Source organism: Periophthalmus magnuspinnatus, chromosome 17, assembly GCF_009829125.3.
Source record: "Periophthalmus magnuspinnatus isolate fPerMag1 chromosome 17, fPerMag1.2.pri, whole genome shotgun sequence".
NCBI classification, from domain to species: domain Eukaryota; kingdom Metazoa; phylum Chordata; class Actinopteri; order Gobiiformes; family Gobiidae; genus Periophthalmus; species Periophthalmus magnuspinnatus.
In genome coordinates, this window is record NC_047142.1 from 9,327,491 (window position 1) to 9,353,604 (window position 26,114).

The window sequence follows — 26,114 nt, forward strand, 5'->3', positions numbered from 1 at the left end:
ACAGCAGACTTATTTTGACCTCAGGAGCTGCTTATACAATATATCCGTACTGAGACAAGATCATTTTTAACCCGCTCTACATGATTGTGGTGTTTTTATTTTGCTATTGTGTTTGTAACTCAAGATATGAACATTAATAACAGACCGATTAGCTGCCATTTTTCCCTGAGGTTGCCCCCACTGGCGTTAGGAACAGGTTTGATTGACAGCATTGCTAGTCGCCCGCTCCTTGCTAAACCAGCGGTGCAGGCGGGAAGGGGCGTTACCTTCAACAGCCTCGCTTTGGATTGGCTCTCTGGTTGCTATGATACTTGTGGTCGTAATTCCAAATACAGAACTCAGCTCCAAATTCGCCGCTATAACTGATGTTGATGAGCTTTGTTTGACTGGAGCTGTGGGTGACGTTACACTCACTTAGTCCACTTTTTTATACGGTCTATGGACAAAACACATTTTTCTCAACATATACATGGGGAAAAATCCAGTAAAGTGCTTGTAAACAGGGTCAGCGTTTCATATTTTGAGTCTATGTACCGTATTCAAGGTCTAATAATATCTACATTGAGATCAAACGTTTCCTCTCCTCTGTTCATTATAACCACTCCTCCACGGTCTCCGCCTTCCAGTCCCTACCTTCTGTCAGCTCATCCGTCCCATTTTACTCTGTTTAGGCTGTCCGGGCCTGGTTGTGCCATCTCCGCAGCCTACCCCTGACACCGCCGGGCCCGTAAATAACACCCGAGCCGCTGGTGCAAAAACACACTTGACATAGTAATAAGAAGTGCCAACTCAGAAGGCTCACGGTCCAGTCTGAAACGCAATGAAACAACATGAGGAGGGCGGCTCACGCAGAGCTATCTCTCTGCCATTACAACACTTATCTCAAGAGCCGGTCTCCAAACATCTTTGACAGGTCCAAAACAAACCAAAATGGGTAAGTGCCTGAACTGCAAAAACATCTCTGAGTCAAATATCAGATATGGTCATAAAGGCGAATTTGGTGTTTTTTCAGATCAGATCCTAGAATGTGATGATGTCATACTCCCAGATGGGGGTGAGAGATAGTTTTTATTGATTACATTGTACTGAAGTCACAAATGTTGAACCTGATGAGCTCTATTAATGCCTGGAACATGGAGCGTACTGTATTCCGACAAAAAAAACCAAATCGTAACAATATTCATTTTACCTACCCCCATCTGTATTAAATATTATTAGTATATACAATGTTGAGATGTCGTCTGTAACCCAGCAACGCTCTATCCACATGAAAGACCCCGTGTTACACTATCTACTGATCTATGTTATAATGTTGTTTCCTCCTCACAAAAATTGCTCCACTGTGTTTTTAAACTCCAAACACCTTCACTAGAATCATTTAGATCATTTCAACCCTGCAATTTCCGATCTCAGAAGGTAGAACAGAGCATTTTGAGCTTTGGAGATGTAAACAGACTAAAAATAAAGAGTTACTTAAACATGTGTGAAAGAAACAAAACACAACTCCAGGTCTGTTTTCGAGGTAACAGGATTATAACATGGATAAAACCCTCAAAAGAGTCCATTTTCCATCATATAGAACCTTTAAGCTATTCATATCTGTGCATGTTCTCATTTAATTTGGCCAGAGCGGAATTTCTCCATTGTGATAACTAGCATGCTAACAGTACACTTCCTGATTCTCAGCAGGATGCAATGCTTTATAATTAAAAGAGCTGCTCATCTGTATGGGGTAAAACCATAGACTGTATAAAGAAAATGACTAAAGGAGTGTGACATCATCCACAGTTATATGGGCGAATTTGGAGGCGATTTCCATATTTGGAATTTGAACCGCGAGTATCATAGCAACCAAAGAGCCAATTCGGAGTGAGGGATTAGCCGGGAGGGGGCAGATAGTAACGCTGTCAATTAAACCTGTTGCTAACTCTAGTGGCAGTGGTGAAAAGGCCCCTGATTTGTCTGTTATTAATGTTGATATCTTGATTTACGGACACAATAGCGAACCCCCCCCCCCAAAAAAAAAAACCCAAACACTTTAAGTAATGATGAGCCTGACAGCAGCGGTTAGAGAGAGAGGGATGACTGGAGCCGATGTCGATGGACCTGGAAGCGCGCCACTTCCTATTTGGAACGTGCCGGTTAGCAGGCTAGCTATGTCCATTTATATTTACAGTCTATGGGTAAAACACATTACGCTCAACTCCATAGGGAAAAAAATAGGACACAGCCGCTTTAAAAACACAAGCGGGGTGGGATTTCATACGTTTTCTTCTTCCCACTCCTTTTTGAACTTAAGGATATGTTCCAGAAGAAGTACGTACACATTAATCTGCTTGAAATAAATACACGGACACTAATCGGAGTCGGGGTTGAACCACTTACCTTCAAGTTGGTCGATGCTCTACCCACTGTGCCACTGCCGCCCCAGGGTCTAATTAACTCAAATCAGCTCAAACTCTGATCTAAACCTTTAGTAATAGTTGTGGTACTTCAGTCTTCCCACAGGATATTATAGTAGTAAATTCAATATCAGATAAAAGTATTTGAAAGGCATAAAGCTATAATGAAACAGATATGATTATGATCTATGACGTTAATTCACAGACGAGATGATTATTAAGGCCCGATGGCTCAATTTAGAAACATTAAAATGAAAATTGGTCTGAGCCGTTTGCGGAAGATTGATTTTGTTCCCATTACTGAGAAGTGTAATATTTAATTGGAAAAAGCTTAACAGTTTCAATAATGATGGAGCAGGTAATTTGTTACACGCCTTGTCTTAAATGAGCTAAGGGGAGGCTAAGGTCTTCAACTTAACACGTTAATATAGAGGCTTTTAACAATGGAGCGTAACCCCCACCCCCTACCGTTTTGGGACATCCTTGGGAGAGCTGTGTAGGAGCGTTGGTCTTTTTAGGGGACGCTATTGCCCCCTAAAGCCCCTCCCTGGCGCCGCCCCTGGTCTTGCCCCAGTTCAGACATATTGTATAAGCAGGTCAAGAGGTCAGAATAAGTCGGCTGTGTGTTGTCCGCATCTAATTATGAGGCATTTTATTGTTCGGATACAGTGGTCCCTCATTTATTCCATGATAAACGAGGGGGTTACGTTCTAAAAATAACCCACAATAGGCGAAATCCGCGAAGTATCAGCTTTATTTTTTACAATTATTCTGTATGTTTTGCAGCTGTAAAACCCCTCACCACACACTTTATACACTTTTCTCACACAGGCGTTAACATTTTCTCACATTTCTCTCTCGTTTAAACTCTCTCAAAGTTCAAACCTTCGTAGGCGTCTTTGTCGGTGCAGAACGTTTCATCGACATTGGGAGTTTTGTCGGGGAGAAAACAAATTGCAAACATACAGCACTTCAGAGTCACACTGCGATCCAACGTTTATGTAAATTTGTCTGAACACATTCTGTCGTGTACAGGAGACACGGCACAGAGGAGACTGATGGATGATTGATGGACAAATGTCTGTAAGCCTGGTCTCTGAAAGTTGGAAAAAGTGCTTATAAACCCATCGTGGTGAATAATTGAGAAAGTCTGAATGCATAAGGTAAGCGAGGAATAACTTTTGACGACTGCAAACTGTTTAAAAATGAACTAGATCTGTTCACATATTAAGATAAAAATCAGGTACACCGTCTTTAACTACGTCCTTATTATTCCTCTGGGTTAGTGTTGTCGCGATACTAAAATTACAAATTCGATTTCAATACCAACGAATAGACTCGATACTCGATACTGATTCTGATGCCACCATGATAATGAAAAAACTCTTTTTACATGGACAATAGAAGCTGGTTAAATGGTAGTACTTTCTTTTATATTCCTAGTCTATGTGTCTTATGCTTGTTCTGCTACAGCTCAAGATCATTCCAAAGTTATTCAGGAAAGGTTCATTTCTGTCCTGTGAATGTGACTTTTTTAGTATCAATACCTGCTCAAATGAGTATGTAGTTTCAATACTAGTTTCAGTATTGATTAGTATCTGATTTTCGATACTTTTGATGACCCGACTCGAGCCCGCACAAAACGTAACCTGCTTCTACAAGTACTTCAAAGAGTAGAGTACTGGGTGAAAGCTTGATTGTAGAAGACATGAACATAATAGTATCATTATCATTGTAATGTGCGTGTTTGAATTGCAGACAAATGATAATTACAGGCCTGCAGCTCAACCTGGAAACAGCAGAGGATAATTGATGTGAGCCGAGTGCGCCGGGCTGATTTAATTCTTATTACCACGGGCCTGCGATGTTTGCAGGAGTTCTTTGAGGAGATATTTGTATAAAATTACAATTTAAAAAAGTACAATTTAAATGTAATGATGCATACACAAGCCTCTCATTTGTTCTTTTCAGCTGAGTGAACGACTAAATGAAAGATTTTACATACAGTATGAGAACCATTTTTTTCATTGTTCATATCATGGCCTCACTGTGGTGTTTTTAAACTGCCTCTGTAGCCTCGGATGCCTTGGGACAGACAGACGGAAATGTGCCCACCAGCCTCACCGTGGACTATAGACTGTATAAAGAAGTGGACCAAGTGAGTGTGACGTCAGCTCCAGTGAAATGAAGCTCATCGAGGCTAGAGCAGTTATAGGGACCAATTTGGAGCCGAGTTACATATTTGAAATTCCGACCCCGATATCATAGCAACCAAAGAGCCAATCAGGAGCAAAGCTGTTGAAGGTAATGGTGGGTGCTAAGCAACACTGTCAATCAAACCTGTTGCTAGAGGGAGTGACTTCGGACAAAAAAGGAGCCTGATTTGTCTGTTATTAATGTTCATATCTTGATTCCCGGACAAAAGAGTGAAATAAAAATACCAGGATCATGTAGAGTTCATTAATACAAACATTTTAAGACCAAAATGATGAGTCTGACAGCAGCAGTTACAGAGAGAGGAGCCACAGTTTCCCAATATAAAGTGAATTGGAGCCAGAAGCACACCCATGCTCACTTCCTATTTGGAACACGATGGCGAGGTGAAACCAAACCGAGTCCATTTATATATACAGTCTATGCCATGGACACTATCAGGCACGTCGACAGAAATTTGGGGGCCCGGGGCAAAAAGCCTCACATGGCCCCTCTTTTATATAAATCAGTAAGAGCCTGGGGCCTGGGACAACAGACCCATCGTCCCCCCCATCCCTCCTGTCATTCCCCCTGGACACTACAGTATGTATTTCTGATAGCAGAGATGGAATCAGCAATAAAAACGCAATATCAAAGTTTGAATTCGAGTGTACAGGCCAATACTTGCAAATGTTAAAGCAACAGTTTGGAACTTTCTGCAGGTGGAAATACAATGTTTCTTCAGAACATTTCTCATAGAGATAGATAGGTTTTCATGCCATACTGTGGAATATTACAGCCAAATAAGAGTCAGGTTTGTGGAGATGCAAGACCGCTCACAGCAAGTACAGTAAAAACCAAAATAGAAGAAACATGCTTTCATTTTAGTCTATTTTTACCACAGCTATAGTTTAGTACTATCTCTACTGTTACTACTGCTACTACAAATACTGCTACCACCACTACTCCAATTATACAACAGTTTGTTTTAAACTCAGGACAATTTACTACTTTACTACTTTTTCCAATTCAAACATTCCTCACTTCATATCGTTCATCCTTTGCCCCCACTCACCTGTACTGTATCGTTTCTGACGTGGTTGACGCTCTCAGCTTGGTCATGAGGATCCTCACGATGTTAAACAGGAACACGAAGTTTATCTGAGGAAAAAAAGCACAGAAGAGGAGGAGAAGGTAATTGGAGTTGAAAGCATGCAGAATACTCGAGCTCAGACAAACTTTGCTCATTATAAAAAGAGCAGGAGCATGAGAGGAGGAGAGGGCAGTCTGAACCGCCTCCACACCGGGGACAAATGGGCTAGCGGCTAACGGTCGCGCGGCACCATTAGCGCTACTCCTCTTCACATAGACGTAACTGTCTGCTGTCATTCACCCCGTAGGCCTTTGGAGGTTTCACAGCTGCTCCTGGTGTCGTTAAAGAGGATATTATACAGAATGGAGCTTTAGATCTTTATTATGTTGGTAGAAAGGGTTTAGAAGGTATTCATCTGTTTCATGAAGTTTCAACTGTCATCCAGAAGGGGGAGCTACACTTTAAAGGTCCTATATTATGTGAAATAGACTCCTGTGAGCTTTAAGTCAGGTTATAAAGCTGCTACCCTATCTAAAACAGACCTGGAGTTGTGTTTTGTTTCATTCACACATGTTCAAATAACCCTTTATTATTAGTCTGTTACATCTCCAAAGCTCAAAATGCTCTGTTCCACCTCGTGATGTCATGAAGTGATTTGTGTTTTCTGTTTCAGAGAAGAAGAAAAGTGGAACTTGAAAATGCTCTGAGCTTGGTTAGTCCTGCCCTAAAGGAAGAAACTTTTGCACCATGGATCACTCTTGGATGAATGAAGGATTATGCCAATTTGGTCAAGTAAATTTGTTCTTTTGCCAGTATCATTTATTTTATCATTTATTTTCAATTAAATCTTTAAAGAGCCCATGTTACAATATTTTCTGATCTATGTTATAATGTTGTTTCCTCATCACAAACAGACCTGGAGTTGTGTTTAGTTTTCACACGTTTAACACATAAACCCTGCATATTTACGATGAGTTCTTCTCTCAAACTGAAAACACTCTGTTCCACCTTGTGATGTCATCATGTGATAATACAGGAAGTGCTGCACTGTGTTTTTAAACTCCACACACCTTCACTAGAATCATTTGGATCATTTCAACCCTGGAGTTGCCCAATCTCTGCTGATCTAAAGGTAAAAGGAGCTGTTAACTTGAAAACTACCACTTCATGACATCACAAGGTGGAACAGAGCATAGACAGACTAATAATAAAGAGTTACTCAAACATGTGTGAATGAAACAAAACACAACTCCAGGTCTGTTTTTGAGGAGGTAACAGCATTATAACATGACTTAAACCTCACAAGAGTAAATCATTTAAGTTTAAGTACATATTTAAGTACATATTTCTTCTATATACTTTTCAATATAACCCTAGAAGAATGACTTAAGATTCCTTTTCCATAACATAATGCCTTAAAGTTTGTTAGAAGTACAGTGCTGTCCTGGAGGTGACTATGATGAGACTCACATTACCTCCTCTTTAAAAGTGGAGCTTGCCACCGTTTCACTGACACATTTCATAGTATCTGTGTCAGCTGCTGTTTTTGGCCCAGAAAAGGCAGAGGCAGAGGTACTATATAGTGAACAAGTACAGGGCAGAAGTGCCAAGTACAGGACAGAAGTGCCATAACAATACTCACCAAAAGTACTAGAATAACAGGTCCCTGGTAAATATAGTCCATGTATTTTCCGGGTTCTTTGCCAAACCAGCACCTAAAAGAGAGTTTAAAAGAGTTAAATTCTGTTATCATTTGCACTTTTTAAGTTGCAATATTCTTCTAAAACAACTTAATAAAAGAAACTGGTTAGCTGACTTTCGTTGTTGGTGCGAAAATGGGAGCTGACATCACCGTAAACGTCAACACAACAAAGAGCCGTGTAACTGTCAACCCAACCTATGGAGCGAGTAGCGTATTTTAAAAAATATATACCAAAATGACCACGCAACGCTGCCAAATCCTACGTGTATCACCGATTAAGAAAATAAAACTGAAGAACGAAGTGGCCGTGTTCCGGTGGCGGGGAAAACGTGGATCGATCGGCAATACGGCGTCTTGAAAATAAGCGATTTAAGATTGCACGAATCACTCCAAATACAACGTCAAGAGGGTAAATGAGAAGGAAACACATACAGCATCGTTCATAGCTCTGAAAAGTCCATTTTGCAGAACAGATACGAGCGCTGCAGGTTGTACGCCAACAGTACGAGCTAACGCTGAGCATATTGTCCAAAGATGGTTTCACTTGGTGCATTTACAAGGCCAGTCAAATCCACTTGAATAATACGATAATTCAAACATTAGATCAGATTTTTGGAGAGGAATCCGATGGTGACATGCGTTAGTGAAGCAGGGGAGTTTCGGAGTAACTGCTGTATTTGGAAGACACGTTCATTCTTCCATGTTTGTCTTTGCCGCATTCGTTTGCCCATTTTTGGCATCATTTACGTGGTCAAAACATCAGACGTAACAGTTTATATGATGTAACAGTTCATCTGATTACTCCAGAAATCAGATCATGATCAGGTCTTTGGTGTACGTGTAAACATAACAAACTTTTTTTTGTGTGTGTGTTGATGACATAGATAGAGGTAGCTAGCACCACTTCCTGCATTTTTGTATTTTTCTTCTCACTTTTTTCCACAAACTGCAACTTAAAGGCCTCATGTTATGCTATTTTCTGATCTGTTTTAATGTTTCCTCATCACAAACAGACCCGGAGTTGTGTTTTGTTTCATTCACACGTTTAACACACAATCCCTGCATATTTACACCGAGTTCTCTCCATCAGAAAACACTCCTGTTCCACCTTGTGATGTCACGAAGTGGTAATAAAGGAAGTGCTCCACTGTGTTTTTAAACTCCACACACCTTCACCAGCATCATTTGAATGATTTTTGGATGTGGAATTGCCAGTTTCTACTGAACAAAAGGTAAAATGTAGCTGTTAACTTGAAAACTACAGCTTCATGACATCACAAGGTGGAACAGAGCATTTTGACTAATAAACCTGGATTACTCAAACATGTGTAAATGAAACAAAACACAACTCCAGGTCTGTTTTCATGGATGTAACAGCATTATAACATGACTTAAACCTCACAAGAGTCAGTTTTGTGTAATATGGGACCTTTAAACAATGAAAACTAATTAAATATTTACTACAGATACTATTCCATCATATGTATTTTTAGTGAATATTATTGTTTTATATTTCCCACTTGGATTCACAGCAAAAAGTTGGTTCGAACAAAAAAAATCTCATATCTGTAGGAGCGCTGGGTTAAACAGACCAGAAATGTGATGGGACAAAACATGTAATTTTAAAACTTCACTATGAAAATCACAGCACCTTTAGTCTGCACATTCATCAAGATCATTCAGGGAGGTCCAAAGCTCACTGCAAATAGTCCGTTGGTTTGCCAAGTCTTGGCTGAGACATGAACTAACTTTTGCCTCATCGTTCAAGACGTTTTTAGCTTTCTTAAAATGTCCAACTGACCCTCTCACACAAACAAACTCAAATTTAGTTTTGTTTGTGTGGATACTTACTGTTCATTTTCATTATAGAGTTTGCCAATGGCCCACGCCACTATTATTGGACATGGAATACCTGGAAAGAAAAAAAGAGTTAAAAAATGTATGTAATAATCACTGTTGGGAAGTAACTCCATGCAGGTAAGTCTATATGGAAAATACAGAATACTCATTTTGAATAACGGGATTCCAGTACATTCTGTGGTATGAAGAAGACTTACAACAAAGAGCCTTTGATCACACTATTTTCCGGACTATAAGACACTTTTTTCATAGTTTGTCTGGGGGTGAGACTTATACTCAGATGTGACTTACATGTGAAATTATTAAAATACATAATTTCACATCTTTGTTATTGTCACACTGACACCTGTGCAAGGAGACCCTAGGATTGTACCAGTGTCTACTGCTCCTGTACCACTGAAAATGTTAAGTTTCAACATTACGGTAATTTAAAAGACATCTGAGAAAGACTGAACAAAAAATGCCCCTAAAAGAAAATCCTATTCTGCTGAGTCTGATGCAACAGAAGAGGAAGAAGAGCAACAGAAGAGGAAGAAAAGCTGAAGGATGAAGAATTCAATGGATTTAGTGATTTGGAGTGAGATCCAGAGTAAACTTGTTAGTTTGTTTCTTATGTTTAGTTTTCTGATTAAATGTTAATATCTTACATTAACAAACCAGCTTCAACATGCTTCATGTCGCTGAATAAATATAAATGTGTTACATTAGCGTGCTGTACTGTTGTTCAGCCTGTTGTTCTCTATTTTATTGTTATTATTATAACTTGCCTTTAAAGATAAAATGTTTGTTTTTGGTCTCGGATTTTGTAAAATAAACTTCCCCAAAAAATGTGACTTTATAGTCCAGTGCAACTTATATATGTTTTTTTTCATTATTATGCATTTTTTGGCTGGTGCGACTTGTACTTTCCTAAAATAAAAAAAATAATTTAAAAAAACAAAAAAAAAAACGCCACCAATAAGAAAAAAATATTATTAATGGCCATACAAGTTCGTCAAAGCCTGATCTTGTCAAATCTCAGAAGCTAAGTAAGGATGGGGGAGCGCTGAGAATATCAGGTCTGTGCAGCATTGTGTCCTTGAGCAAGACACTTCGTCCACATTGCCTAGTAAGAGTGTGGTGTGTATGTCAGTGGTGCTCAGAGGGGCCGATGGTGCAGACTGGCAGCCTCACTTATGTACACTGTTTGGGCCATGTTTATAATGTTACAAAGTGCACTTTAATACAGGAACTCATTCTGTAACTTAAGACCTAAGACTAATTAGCAACTTTATGAAAATGTGTTTGCTAAAACAGAACTTGAAATGAAATCAGACGAGGTCTAATTCTAAAACATAACTAATCCATGACTAAATAGGCCAAATCTGTGAAATTTCTTTCTCCAATGAAGTACGTTACTGATCCAGACTAAATAGTACCAGAACAAAATGCTCATATATCAAGTATGTTGTTGTTTTATTCTAGAGGTGCCCAAAGTGGGGCCTGCGGGTCAAAGTTGGCCCTCTGGAGGGTCTAATTTGGCCTGTGCGGGGGCTCTGAGAGGTTAAGAATAATCTATTTTAATTCAGTTTTGTATTGAAAAGAGTGAAGACTTCAGGAAATGGAGATCAGTCCTGTCTATTTCCAAATACTGAAAATCAATTTACATTTCTTTGCAGAGGAACATCAACCTGCATTCATTTTTGCCCACGGAGGAAAAAACTTTGGGCTCCTGCTTTATTTAATGTAGCATCAAAACCAGTATCAGAAATCAAGCTTTTCCTTGGTATCGAAATCAAGTCTAAAAATTGTTGCATCATGAAAAAAACAACCTGGAGTTTTACTAAAATGTCCTGTAACCTCCTCCACGTATTGATATATTGTGCCCACAGATGTATCATGTTATAGTCGTGCACTGTCTTCATCTAATTATAAAGTGTTTTATTGTCTGAGAATCAGGAAGTTCGCAGTTAGTATCGTTGTTTGTTGTAACTATGGCTTCTGAAAGTTGTGAGAAGTGTTAATAATCTCATCACGGTGAATAATTACAATGCTCGGAACACATAAGGTAAGTGAGGAATAACTTAAAATGAACTCTTCTGTTCCGGTTGCCCACAGCGCCTTAAACCACTCTGTGTCGGATAGGCTTTACGGCACCAACTGTCTGTGTTTGTGTTAGTTTTGCCTTTGAACAAGAAATCAAAAGAAAACAACTAAAGCCTAGGCCCCGAGGCATTTAGCACCAGCGCTTCAAGAGACCTCCTCTCCTCTGTGGTCTGCGAGCGACGAGCTGCTGCTAATTGCCTTAACGCGGTCAACAGCAACTACTACATCAGTGTTTCCTCAAAAAGGGAAAGGATCGGCCGTGATTGAATTAGTCTTTAATGCATTCCTCATCCCAGCATGCATCAGGACCGAGACACAAATCATTCGTTGCACTTCTATCACCAGCTAATGAAGGCTAATTAAATGGCTGAGGACTAATATGGACGGACGGTGTAATGGGGATTCTTGACCTACTAGCATGTTCCATACGTTACGCAAAGATCATTTCTACGCTGTTGTGTGTGATCTCGTACATCTTTAACTAAACGAGCTGTGTCCCCTTTTGTTGTGTGATAAAGTTACATTTCTTCGCCCCGGTCAAGATATATCGTAGAAGCAGGTCACGGTCAGTCTGCATCTAATATGAGAACCAGGAAGTGTTATGTTAGCATGATAATTGGTCGTTTTCAGATTATTGAATGTGATGATGTCATACTCCCAGATGAGGGGCACAAGACAGATTTTTCTATTGATTGCGTTAATTGTTTGCCATGAAATATTCAAAAGGGAACGTCACAAAACCTTGAACCTGATCAACAGTTTTCACATTAGCCGCCTCCATCTGTATTAAATATTATCGGCCGGTAGAATGTTGTGACGTCGTCTGAGAACTCTGACAAACTCTTATAAATTTAAATTCATCACGGTGAATAATTCGGATGTTAAGAATGTGTGAGGAAAGTGAGGAATAACACTGGACCGTTTCAAACTACTTATAATGAACTGGTCGGTTTTCCACATTCCAGTCAAAATCAAACAATTTTTAATATATTGTATCAAATTAAATAAAATATTACATATAAAAGAAAAAAAGATGAAATTACTTATGTCTCACAGTGCAGAGAAATGTCACGTCTCAACTCAAGAAGAATAAAGAAAAATAAAAATGTGATCAAATATGACAATGAAATGATAATTGGCCCAAGATTTCACGGTTCAATAAACTGACAAGATTTTAATTTACTTGCAATTATTTTTATACACTTATTCAATACTGTGCAAAGATGTGAGTCTGGTCCCTGTTGACTCTCCCTGAGTTTGACCGCTGGAGTAGCCAATCAGGGACAAGCGTGGCCCATCCGTAGCTAAACTAATATGGCTGCTTATGAGAAAAACAAATTCAAATTAGTTAAAGCTAGCAAGCGTTTCTGTGAAGGCGAGTTTTTAAAGAATGTATTTGGAAAACTATTTGTACAATGATGTCCAGTTGACAGATTTTATATTTTTCTTTTGCTATGGATCAGACCTGGACGACTGAGGGATTACACAAATATTGAGTTAACGTAAGATCTCTTTGAAAATGGTGCCAGCTCCTTCATTTCACATGCGTCAATGAACAAAAAAAAAAAATCTGATTTGAGACTGACTCGAGACGCGGTGGAGAACATGATGTGGTAATAAATGTAGTATAAAAGACAACAAATATATTGCTTGTTCATTAAGCTTAATATGTTCAGGTTTGTGAGAGTCCTTGTTACAGACAGATTCATCATTTATGGATGTAACAGCCCATGACACCATCTAATTTCACAAATCCAACAACAAAGCAACACTTGAACGAATGTCTCCTCATACAATACAGTCTTACAGGATTTACCCAAAGGACTTTTTTATCTCCCTTTTATTTCTTTAAGATCCCATTAGCAGGTACTCTTACACAAGACCAAGATAGATTTTTCCCCCTTTGCCTCATTCAGAGTCGATTGTCATGTACAATCTTTCCCCGTGGCCATCTTCCTCTTTTCCTCATCATCACGGCTTCCCTGACATATCATTGGTCTGTCACTTCTAATCAGGAAGCATCTCATTGCATCAGCTTCTATTATCTGTTCCCTTGCATTACATTTGAGTCACTTTATTTTGACCTACATGCAGACAAGGATGCCCACTCCCCCGCTCTTTTTTTATCCACGCAGCCTCCATTAGCTATATGAGGGGCCTAATGACATTAAGTTAGAAGGTTTTCTATACAATTACATGACGTTGGGGTGGCGTGGTACGGCTCAGGGTGTATCAAAAAAGTCAAGGTGATGGGTAATTTATGTGGTGTAAAAATGCGGCATCTGTGTGTTGACAATTCATGGTGTCTGGGCCAGTGGTGGAAGAAGTACTTAATTTTGTTGCTTAAGTAAAAGTGCACGTACAGAGCAAAAGAAAAGTATAAAATTGGTCAACTGGATAACACATTGTAAGAGTGAAGACGTTTGGCTGCTCATCCAAGCCGCCTTCTTCAGTTTCTGGCCAGATAACTGCTGGACACTGACTTATATCTGTCTGAACTACACTGAAACTCAAAACACCTTTTGTTCACAGTTTCTGTATGTAGGCTAGGTCATTTGTCCTACCCTAAGTGTGCAATGTGCCTGAGTACTACTTAGCATAGTCATTCAAGCCTCTAATGAGTGATTTCACATCTACTAGCATCCTGGTTAGCCTACAACATTTTGTGCAGTTAACAGATTTTACATTTTTCTTTTACTATGGATCAGACCTGATACACATACAGATGTAAAAGGCTACTCAAGTAAAAGTAAAATTATCACATGAAAAAATCTACTTAAGTAAAAGTATTTAAGTACCTGTTTCAAAATGTACTTTAAGAGTAAAAAGTACATCACACAAGTGTTAAATGCAGTAATATTGATTCAAAATGATACATACTTTGGTCAACAGTAACAATACAAATCAATTTCAAAATTTTTCTGATGAATTTTGTGTATTTATTTTTTGTTTGCTCAAAGTCGAAGCTTGAACTAAAAAACTTCAGTCACGATCAGTGTTGGGAGTAACGCCGTTAAACTATAACGGCGTTACTAACTGCGTTACTTTTTCAGTAACGGAGTAATCTAACTAATTACTTTTCCCAGCGTCGTAACGCCGTTACTGTTACTGACAATAAAATGTGGCACGTTACTTTTAATTGAGTTCACTCTGCTCTTCATCAGAGTCTCAGAGATAAAAGGCTTGTTTGAGATGAGGCGGGCACAGATACGATGCCGTCGATCGGTGCGCGGTGCATGACGGTTAGTTTTGTGTCCAAGATGCCACCGACTTGCTCTGACGTAACTTGTGCGCCGGTAACGGGAAATTTTTGAGCGCAGCAGCTCTCCACCGAGTGCGGCCGCCTGCACGGACTACAAACGCTTAATGCATGATGGGAAATGATGTCCTGTCCACACATGAATTTACGGCGGATTGGGTCCGAGTTGTGTTTTGATCAGAAACGTGACTGTGTTCTCTCCAAAGAGAAACAGGCTCAGATCAGAGGTGATTAATATTTGAATAATGGACAGAGAATTTCAGTGCGTGGCCAGAAAAGGTTAAAGGTTTTGTCTTATTTTACATGATTTACATTTGAATTCCTTAGTTTTGCAAAACATGGTAATGGATCTTTTCAGTATTTTACTGAAAGCACTTTATTATTATTGTTTATTTTAATGAAGAAAATACTTGAAGTACAGTTGTCTGAAATTGTGTGACATGTTGATTTATTTGCACTTCAAATGAAATGTTTTTTTGTTTTGTTTTTTATTTTTGATAAATTCTTTAATTTACTTGGAAACAAATGCAAAATAATTGCAATATGTTAAAGTAAAATAAATGTTAAAGGTTCACATCTGTTGTGTTTTTATTGTTTTAACATAATAAGTAACGTGGAGTAAAGTAACGCGGAGTAGTTACTTTGCCTAGTAACTAGTTACTTCTCCCAAAAAGTAACTGAGTTACTAACTCAGTTACTTTTTGGGAGAAGTAACTTGTAACTATAACTAATTACATTTCTGAAGTAAGATGCCCAACACTGGTCATGATGTTACCACAAACATGGTAAAAATAACCCCTCAAATCATATGAAAAGTACTTTTTACTTGTCAGTCCAGTTCAAAATGTGGTGGAGTAAAAAGTACAGATACTGCTCTCAAATGTAGTAGTAAAAATATCCACTGTAAAATCTACTTAAGTACAGTTACCTGAAAATTCTACTTAAGTACAGTACTTTACTTCTTTGTCACATTTCACCACTGGTCTGGGCTCGTTGAGCAAATGACAAAGAGAATGTTTTTTATCCACTCCAAAGCAACTTCACTCAAAATACAGAGGCGTATTTCTCAAGAGCTCTCAAGCTTAAGTTAAAGTTTCCTGAGCCGAGTGCAGACTGGATTTGAAACACTTGAGACATGTTTGAATAAGTCCATGTTGTTTAAAGTTCAAAACTGTATAAATGGAAATATGAAATGCGACCTTGTCAGTCTGTTCCAAAAATAGTAAATCTTGTTTCTAATGTCGTTTAGGCTGCAATATTCATCACAATAAAAAAAAATAAAAAAATGCACAGTTTGCAAAAGGGAAAAAGCTGCACTTACATAATACAAAAGTAAAACAAGTGTGCAAATGTAATTACAATGTTTGTCTGTCAATCAAATATTTTTCCAAAAGCTTTCAGCCCTAGTTGTCACAGCTAAACACTCCCTTCTGAACGTCCAACCTGATGACTTTAAAGGGATTGTTCCAGATTTTCTTTTTCATGGAATAAAGTAAAATGTGTCTTTCCTCAGTACAGATGAGCTGTAAAAGCAGCGTAAGGGTCAAAATAAAACCAGTGTGTGTGTTGTCTGTGTCTTTTTAGAAAGTGTCTTTATTTGTCGTGAACATAGACTGTAAATATAAATGGACATTGCTAACACGCTAAACACTGCATTCCAAATAGGAAGTGCTCATGGGCGCGCTTACAGCTCCATCGACTCTGGCTCCAATTCACTTTACATTGTAAAACTCTCTTTGTAACTGCTGCTGTCAACCTCGTCATTTTTTGTCGTTGCTCTACATGATCCTGGCATTTTTATTTAGCTATTTTGTCCGTAAATCAAAATATGAACATTAATAACAGACAAATCAGACGCCTTCTTTCCGCGATCTCGGGAAAGGTTTGATTGACAGCATTGCTAACTGCCCGCTCTCTGCTAAACCTTCGGATTGGCTCCTTGGCTGCTATGATACTCGTGGTCAGAATTTCAAATACGCTAGCCTGCTAGCCTATGGTCTATGGTTGTGTGTAGGAAATAACAAAGATGCGCTGTTCGCATGCTAGCTGTTGTTAGCAATGATGTGCACAAACTCTGCTCTGGCCACTGAAAGTTTTGAAAAGTGTTTATGAACTCGTCACAGGGAATAATTTGGATGTTAGAATGTGTTAGGAAAGTGAGGAATAACTGAATGCTTAAAATTAACTACAGTAAATTTCACACTATTGAGTGCACCTGAATATAAGCTGTACCAGCTAAATTTTAAAAGAACATCAACTGTGGACATATATAAGCCACACTTGAATATAAACTGCAGGTTTTCATGCGAGAACACGACACAGAAAGACAGTACATGGAAGGATATTTGTTTAAGACATGCTTTTTTTTAAAAAACTGTGCCTGAAAATCAGCAGTACGGCACCAACACAACATCAGCACAGGATGAACATACCTGCATGTTTAGAAAATAAAACAGCACCAACACGGGCCATCTGCTTTTATTTCCTCTGAAAGCTTTTGTCATCTTTTTACATTGACTACAAGACTACAGACTGCAAGTTCTTTCCGCTGCCCCCTCCAATGTCACATCATTGATTCCTTAATGCCAAGCTTACGTGCAGTGGCTCTATTTCCTTCTTTGATATCAGATCAATGTCAGATTGTGCAACTTAAAGCTGCGCATGCATTTCTTCATATGTTTTCCAAGATGAGAGTGTGTGCATGACGCACAAAATGACAGTTCAAAATCAAAACTAGTGTATTCTGCAGTGCATAATTTACTGCTAGAGAGTGCCCCCTGGCCCCTACTGTTAGCCAGTAAAAAGTTTTAAGCCGCAGGGTTCAAAGAGTGGGAAAAAAGTCATGGCTTATAGTCTGAAATTTACAGTACTTCTGTATTTCAGGTTTTGAAAAGCCTGTACTTGATTTCTTTCTATGTATTTGAGCTAATTTGTCTGTCTCCTGTGCAGATATATTACAAGCAGCTCTTGAGGTCAAAATTAGTCCTCTGTGTACTGTTTGCATCTACTTATAAAGTGTTTTACTGTTAGAGAATCAGGAAATGCGTGGTTAGCATGCTAGTTGTTGTTAGCTTTACCATGACAGAAACTCCACTCTGGCCACTGAACGCTGTGAAAGTATTTGGATGCTGCTAACTGTACAATGCAGTGGTGGAGTCAAATCAATAACTGTCAATGAGACTCATACACAGTTTAACACTAACGGAGCGTCTAACAGAGCCTTATTTGTACTTACACCAGCCGATGAAGAGGAACACCCACTTGCGCAGCTTGTCTGTTGAATATGTCATGACGATGGCTGTGTGCAGGTAACAGCCCTCCACAAACATCCAGAAGAAGTTGGTCACCACAAAGTAGTTATAGATGGTTGTGATGAGTCGACACCAGGGCTGCAACACACAATCAAATCAAGTCTGACGAAAAGATGTATTATACACATGTACAGTTCACACTAGTGGTTATATCAGTAAACCTAATCCCCCATACATAGATTCAAGCTGCAAATAATGTTAATAGGAAGTCAAAGGATTATTAGGCCATTTTACATTTATGTTGCAATTTCCAATAAACAACTATGATAAATTATGATCTATGTATGCTGTATTTGATTACTGAACTCCATAATAAGTACTCTTTAAAAAGCACAGTATGTAACTTTATGGAGGGAGAATGTCACATGTATGACTCAGTGGAAATAAAAAGTTAAAACCACTTTGGAATATTTTCCATGGATACAGATACGTTTATATGTAATTATATATATATTATGTTTATTATAATCCACTTGTCCATGCATTTGTCTCCAGTAGGTTAGACGTCTGTATTGTCCTGTTCACTGGCCTCTCCAAACATGTGTTAAGACAGAACAGTACATCCAGAACACTGCTGCTCGGGTCCTGACTAGAACTAGGAAGTACTTCACACATGTGTCCTGTGCTTAGGTCTCTGGCTCCTGTGGCTCAGAGAGTAGAGTTTAAAGCAGTTTGGCCACACATTCAAGACACATTCATTTGCATTTTATACCCCCCCTCCTCATGTTCAGCCCATATTTGCAAATACGTCTCCATAGAAACACTATTAAAATCACATTGCCACTATAAATGATGCATGTTTGGTTTGACCATAACCAGTTTTTCATTTGAGCTTTAAAAGAGCTCTACCTAGAACATTCTCTTGGTGTTAACGAGAGACTATTCCACATGTTCCCACTGTGGACAGATAAGACATTCCGGCCAAATAAGAGTCAGGTTTGTGGAGAAGCAAGCCCGCTCACAGTAAGAATGCTTTTGTATGCTTTTAGCGCAATAAAACATCTGAAAGGAAAAAAAAATGCTTTGATTTTAGTGATTTTTCTTTTGTTTTTGGCTAAAAAGTTACATACGGTTGCTTTAAGTTCCTATTATATCTTATTTTTTCTTTTCTTAGTTTTGTATGTTTTTATTTTTATGTATTTGCTTCATTGCCCATTGAACTCGAGTGGCACCAAACCCAGTGATGCTCTCCTCTTTTACTCAGTGTTTTATTAACCCCAGAATAGGGACGAGAGTTGAACGGACGGCTAGAAAAAAGTCCCATAACCTCATGTGCGGCATTACCTCGTTGCTCTCATGGACGTTGTGATCGATGAGTTGCAGCAGAAACCACATAATATTTCTGAGAATGAATGTGGCGATGAGGTTCCAGTGAATGATGTTACGCAGACATCGTATGCTCCTGAAAAACAAGCATAAAAGCTAATTATAAATGCTGCGGAAATGCCATCTCCTGCTAGCCCTGTCACGCTAACGCATTCTGAAGTACCATATATCGATGAGGTAAATACTCGCAATAACGATAATATTGAAACACAACATAAAAGCCACAAAAACTATTCCAAACAGAGGCGTCGCAGTGGGGGAAGTGGGGGGGAATAAAGGGTGTTGTTTACCCAGGACCCAGTGCAGGGAGGGGGCCCCTTACAAAGTCTATAATATGCATTTTTTCATATTTCATCAATATGCAGTGCGGGCCCCCAAGATGATTTTTACCTAGAGAGAATTTGGTGCCACAACACTGATTTTAAACGCATGATATTGTTAAAAAATCATGAGTGGCAATAAATAAACAGCAAAATGAAACACTCTAGTTCTTAGTTTGCGTCTGTAAACAGCCATAGAACTTATGATTTCAATCTCTTATGGGTTAAATCTTATCGTATAGGCAAAAAGTAACTACAAATTTCCCAGTTGTGGAAAGCAAATGTAAACATGATAAATACTGACCCCCGAAACTATTGTTCCAGCTTCATATATAAAGCGATAAGTCGATATAGTAATCATCGTGACATATTGTTTAGCAGTACGAACAGAAGCCTTGAATACGCTTTGTGTGCTCACTTCTTCCTGTTTTATTGTCAAAAATAGTTCTACAGAAGCTCATACGATGTAAAATATTTGAATCATGTGTCAATTGTATGTAAAATTTGAGTTTTTAAATAGCAAAAATGTAGCTAACTGTGTCCACAGATCAAAGTTAAACCTGTTCAACTCAAATGTAGCTTTTACTGACAACAATTCTAAGTTCATTTGTCCTTAATTACAAAAATATTTGATGTGATGGCCAAGCTGTTCGTGTTCTAAGGTGGCGTTTTGGTTCTCAAGACGATTATCCAACCAGAAAATAGAATGAGCTCATTTGGGTTGCCAGTTTCAATGCTGAAATCCAGTTAGTTTACACCTAAAACGACTCTGAATCCTCACTACTTAAATCCTTATCCGATATGTGATATGCAGGTACACTTATGGTAATTACTAAGACATCTACATATATGCATAGTTTTTATATTTTATTTTATTTAAGTGGTGAGATTCAAATGTCAGAGTACTCCCACAGACAGCCAGCATGTCATCTATAAACATTAAGTGTAGCCATGCATAAAATGTGTACATTATGTGACATATCTCAAGGCAAAAAATATGTTCCCAGAATGCAATTAGAGCCAAACTCAGCCATGTACGTCTGCTCTATAAAACACAAATGCCAATGGGGTATTTTTAACAACATGGGTTTGTAAGAAAAAATGCATAAATATAATCTAAAAAAATGATTTAGAAGAGTAAATACAGAAATGAAACAGGATTATGATTATGTTCTGGGGCCACTTTGGTGAGAATTCTTATTGAAAACCAACAAAAGTTTCAAAACTAAAGGGTTTTATCTTATTGGTCATAAAATGTGGATGACAGTGGCTCACTTGGTAGAGCGTTTGTCCACTGATGCTTTTGATATAAACATCATTGGTAGAGCGGTCAGATCCACTGACCCACAGTTTGGAGGTGTGATTCCCACTGCCACAGATGAAGGCTGTTGTTGTGTCCATGGGCAAGACACTTAGCCCACCTCATCCCTGGGTATCAGAATCTTCTCACATATTGTTTCTATGTTAGTTTGGGTATCAGTTAGTATCTGGGTATTGATATCACAAAGAAAGTACTGAAGTAAGTACCCTACCCTACTACCCAAAAAAAAGTCTACTCAATTAGTTACTTGTGTTTTCATTACTTTCCATACTTGAAAAAGACATTGCCTGACGAATCAAACCCGCACACTCTGACGATACTTGCCTTGCTGATTGACAGGCAGAAAAAAAATTTCGGACTATAAGCCGCTACTTTTTTCCCACGCTTTGAACCCTGCGGCCTATACAACGGTGCGGCTAGTTTAAAGATTTTACTGGCTAGCGGCCACCAGGGGGCACTCTCTAGCTCTAAACGCAAAAGTTACAGACGTGGGGAAAGATTATGCGCTGAAGAAAACACTAGTTTGATTTTGAACTGTTGTTTCGCGCATCATGCACACAGCCTCATCATGGAAAACACACGAAGAAATGCAAATGATTCAGTAAGGTAATCTGACATTGATCTGGCATCAAAGAAGGAAATAGAGTCATGTAATTAATCAATGGTGCAACGTTGGAGGCGGCAGCGGGAAGAACTTAGTCAATGTAAAAAGATGACAAAAGCTTTCAGAGGAATTAAAAGCAGATGGCCCAAGTTGGTGCTGTTTTATTTTCTAAACCTGCAGGTATGTTCATCCTGTGTTGGTGCCGTACTGCTGATTTTCAGGCACAGTTTAAAAAAAGGATGTCTTAAATGATAAATAATAATTTAAAAAAAACTTCCGCGTACTGTCTTTCTGTGTAAATATCTCATGTTACAACATGAAAACCCGCAGCTTATATTCAGGTGTGGTTTATATATGTCGAAAATTTGGTACATTCGTGAACAAAGACGACTAAGAACTAGCACTTATTTCTAAAGAATCAACAAGCAAAGCATTTAACTTATCTCAGGTAAAAGAAGTCGTATATTTTGTTCTGAATCATACAAGAATTTTGGAGAGATGTTTTTTCCGCATTTCAGAGACACGTGCTACAAATTAGTGTCTGTGGTTGGTCCCAAGTTAGGACGGTCACAACTACAGACCTTTGTGCGTTTGAAAAGAACGTAAGAAGGACTGGCTGGTCAGGCAACAAAAAAACATATATGAAGACATATCCTAAGCAGGTTGCAAACTTACAAACAAACACAAACTTTTCTAGACAAGAATTACGTAAGCGTTTCCTCCTCCAAAACAGCCATTTCAGAGAAGTGATTTTCAACAGTAACTGCCCCCCCAATTTCCTGACGATTGCTCTGCGTGTCAGACAAATTTGCACCATATTTCTATAGTGTATAATGATGTATGAAAAGTCCCAAAACACATTTATCTGCTATTGCAATTTCACATAACTATCTTTTCATTTTGTGACGGGCAGTTTGGTTTTTAAGTCCCATTTTCGTTTGAGTTATTGAAGGACAGAACCTGCTCTTAAAAATACAACATCAATCCTTCCAAAATGCTCCATATGATAAGCAGGCGGTACACGGAGACATGCTACAGAGGTTGAAGCCTAAATTTGAATGTTATGATGATGGAAACAATAATTTTCCACCTTCAAGGCACACAGATCACATGGTTGAAAGGTCAGACGTCTGCACTCTAATAATTTGGGTTTCAATGTAATATATATAAAAAAATGTTCATTTAATAGGTGTGGAAAGAAGTGGACTAAGCAAGTGTGACGTCACCCACAGCGTCCGGCTCCAGTTAAATAAAGCTGATTGAGAATAGCAATTACAGGAGCCAATTTGGAGCGGAGTTTGATATTTGTAATTCCGACCACGAGTATCATAGCAACCAAAGAGCCTATCAGGAGCGAGTCTGTTGAAGGTAACCCCCCTTCCCATCCTATGTCCATTTATATCGAGTCTACGGCGTGTTTTGTGTATTCGCCTCACAATTCACCATTTGTAACTTCAATCTGATTTTGATTTTCGACCTTACTTCACCTGAGAACGCTGTTGGATTGAATATACCTCGTAGAATAATCTGGGTGGGTTGTGCCGTTGGTGCCGGTGGGTTGTGGCGTTGTTTGCTGAAACTTAACTCAGAGTATTGACTACCTCTTTTCTACGGAAATCCATAGCCTATGTGCTCGAGGAGGCCCCTTCTATCATTGTGTTCTGAGCAGAGCAGCTGGGGCTTTGAACTCAAGCAAAGGTGAAACAGAGACAAGAGGTTGTTTTCAGATTTTTTAAAGGTGATGGCGTCCCCTTCTCAGATGCAGACGTGAGACAGTACTTCTCTACTGATTCTGACTGGATTCTCTAAATTACACAAATGTTGGAATGATAATTTATATTAGAAATAAAAGTGTCCTTCTTGACCTTAAAGTGTCCATATTACGCTGTTTTCTGATCGTTGTTATAATGTTGTTTCCTCGTCACAAACAGACCTGGAGTTGTGTTTCATTCACACATGTTTAACACACAAACCCTGCATATTTAGGCTCAGTTCTTCTTCTCTCAAACAGAAAACACTCTATTCCACCTTGTGATGTCATGTGGTTATACAGGAAGTGCTCCACTGTGCTCCACTCCATACACCTTCACAGGAATCGTTTGGATAATTTCAGTCCTGGAATTTCCAATCTCTACTGAACAAAAGGTAAAACATAGATGTTAACTTGAAAACTTACTTCATGACATCACAAGGTGGAACAGAGTATTTTGAATACTAAAGAGTTACTTAAACATGTGTGCATAAAATAAAACAAAACTCAACTCACTTATGTTATTGAGGAGGTAACAGCATTATAGCACGACTTAAACCCCTCAAGAGCCAATTTGCATAATATTGTCACTTTAATAAAATTAAAAATGAAGTTTAAATCTGTCATCTGGACAAATCGCTGTAAGAGTGAAGACGTTTGGGTGCTCATCCAAGCCGCTTCTTCAGTTCTGGTTAGATTGCTGCTGGACACTGCCTTATATCTGTCTGAGGGGAGGGGCTAAATACACTGAAACTGTACACAGCTATTGTCTCCAGTTTTGTCTCTTTAACGACCCTATTCAACCTTTAATTGCCGCCTATTGTCCTCTTTTGTTTCTTTTTGTTTGCTTTGGGTCTGAAGATGGAGTTATAGATGACGGGTATAGATTATGTTTCCATTCCTGTTTAAGGAAGGATTGTCTTTCCTAACAAAAATGCTTCTTTAACTCCCCTTTTGAACTCTCACTATCTTCAAAGGAGTGGTTAGTGGCTTTGAGATGGAGATGGACGGCAGACTGGGGTCCAGAGGAGCTCTCACACCGGAGTTGGTACATTCTCTTATGGAGTAGCTGTTTAATTTATCCAATGTAACGCTCACTGCACTCTTCACTACACTGAATGGAGTAGACTACATTACTTTGTAGCCTACACCATTAATAAAACATTGCAGGGCTTTTATTATAATGATCTGTAATCTGCTTCACTGTAAAAATATATTACAGCTTTAAAAAGAACAGAATTAGATTATTTTGAGTAGTTTTTACTTGAGTTGATTCAGATCTTTTAAAATGTGTCTTCAGTATATACTGTACTTTCTATTTATTACTGTATTTTTACTGTAATTTTTATGTAGGTTGCCTTGTTTTGTGTGATTTTCTTATTCCAGTAATAAAGGATTTAGGTTGAATTCTTATCATTTTAACACGTGCGTCTTACAGTGCAGACCTTTGGTACTGTGCGTCTCCTTTGATATTCTGCTGACATGAGCGAGCTAATGATCCAGCTCTCAGATCAGATGATACAGTGTCATATGTGTGTTTGTGCGTGTGTGTGCATGTGTGTGTGCCTGTGTGCGTACTCGCCTTAAGCATAAGAAGAGAACAAAGGCCACCACGAGTGCTCCCACCGAGATGCAGTGTCCCAGGTAGTTGATGATGAGTGCGATCTTGTAGTGCATTGGGTACTTCCTCTGCAAACACAATGAAGACATGAAAGGCTTAGAAATATGTCCACATGAGGAAAAACTGATCATTTTACAGCTTTAAAAAGCAGGACGTGTTTCTACTGTTATGATGAAAACAGCCATGTTGTTTCCAGCAGGAGGCATTACACACCTAAAGTTAATCGCTTTAATAGTCTAATCTGTGGTTAAATTGCAAATCTGTGTTGATGCCACTATGCTAATCTGTAAAAAAAAAAAACAGTTTAAGTGAGCTGAATATGATATGTATATAAGCTGTCCACTTGGGGAATTAACTGCTAACACATAACATATTTAGATCACCATGTTTCCTTTTACTGTTTTGAAAGCGCTACATTTGTCAAAACAACGTACTATCATGTGCTCTCCATACTAAGTTACTCCCCCTTCAGTGCTATCACATTGTAAAAAGCCTGAATTCTGCTAATGAAACTTCTGCACATCGTGTCAGGTTTGTGAAGTTGTAGTATAGTATTGTACTGTATTGTTTTGTTTGCATATTTATGGCAATTCTGTACAAGAGCTCAGTGTTTGTACTTTTTACACTATGGATATGGATTTTCTGTAAAATGCTTTGATTTGAACATGAGCATTTGAACAAGGCTCCCTGTGCAGCTACGGTGCAGCTTATTGCCAGGAAAAGTGGTGGAGGTACAAATCATTTGTCTTTGCTAGAAAAGAACAAGCACATCTGCAGAGAGCAGCCCACTCTGATTCACAGAGAAAACAGGGAGGGCCAAACTTTTGCACTAAAAAACAACTGAAATATATTTGAAGCAGAGGGTCAACACAGCACCCTCCACAGAGCACCCTCCACAGAGCACCCTCCACAGAGCACCCTCCACAGAGCACCCTCCACACTCCCACCCTCCACACAGCACCCTCCACGGAGCACCCTCCACAGAGCCCCCTCCACAGAACACCCTCCACACTCCCACTCTCCACAGAGCACCCTCCATAGAGCACCCTCCACAGAACACCCTCCACAACGCACCTTCCATATTCCCAACCTCCACTACACAACACCCTCCATACAGCACCCTCCGCACTCCTACCCTCCACAGAGCACCCTCCACAGACATAAGAGCACCTCTGGGTCAGGCTGTTATTCTGCTCCACGAACTTTGAAAGTATATGTCTGAGGTGTAGCAACTGAACTTTAAATTTCCTTCTGGATCAGCAGCGTA

General features: G+C 39.0%; 1 protein-coding gene across 1 annotated transcript in view; it reads right to left on the minus strand.

Moving 5' to 3' along the window:
• LOC117385199 (corticotropin-releasing factor receptor 2) overlaps positions 1 to 26,114 on the minus strand; it is a 160,250-nt gene that overhangs the window by 19,300 nt on the left and 114,836 nt on the right. The window contains exons 4-9 of the mRNA XM_033982468.2: positions 24,809 to 24,915; positions 19,190 to 19,307; positions 17,830 to 17,983; positions 9,242 to 9,302; positions 7,331 to 7,403; positions 5,671 to 5,756 (exon numbers count right to left, since the gene is read on the minus strand). Of these exons, the coding sequence (XP_033838359.1) occupies positions 5,671 to 5,756; positions 7,331 to 7,403; positions 9,242 to 9,302; positions 17,830 to 17,983; positions 19,190 to 19,307; positions 24,809 to 24,915 (599 nt within the window). The remainder of the gene's footprint in view (positions 1 to 5,670; positions 5,757 to 7,330; positions 7,404 to 9,241; positions 9,303 to 17,829; positions 17,984 to 19,189; positions 19,308 to 24,808; positions 24,916 to 26,114) is intronic.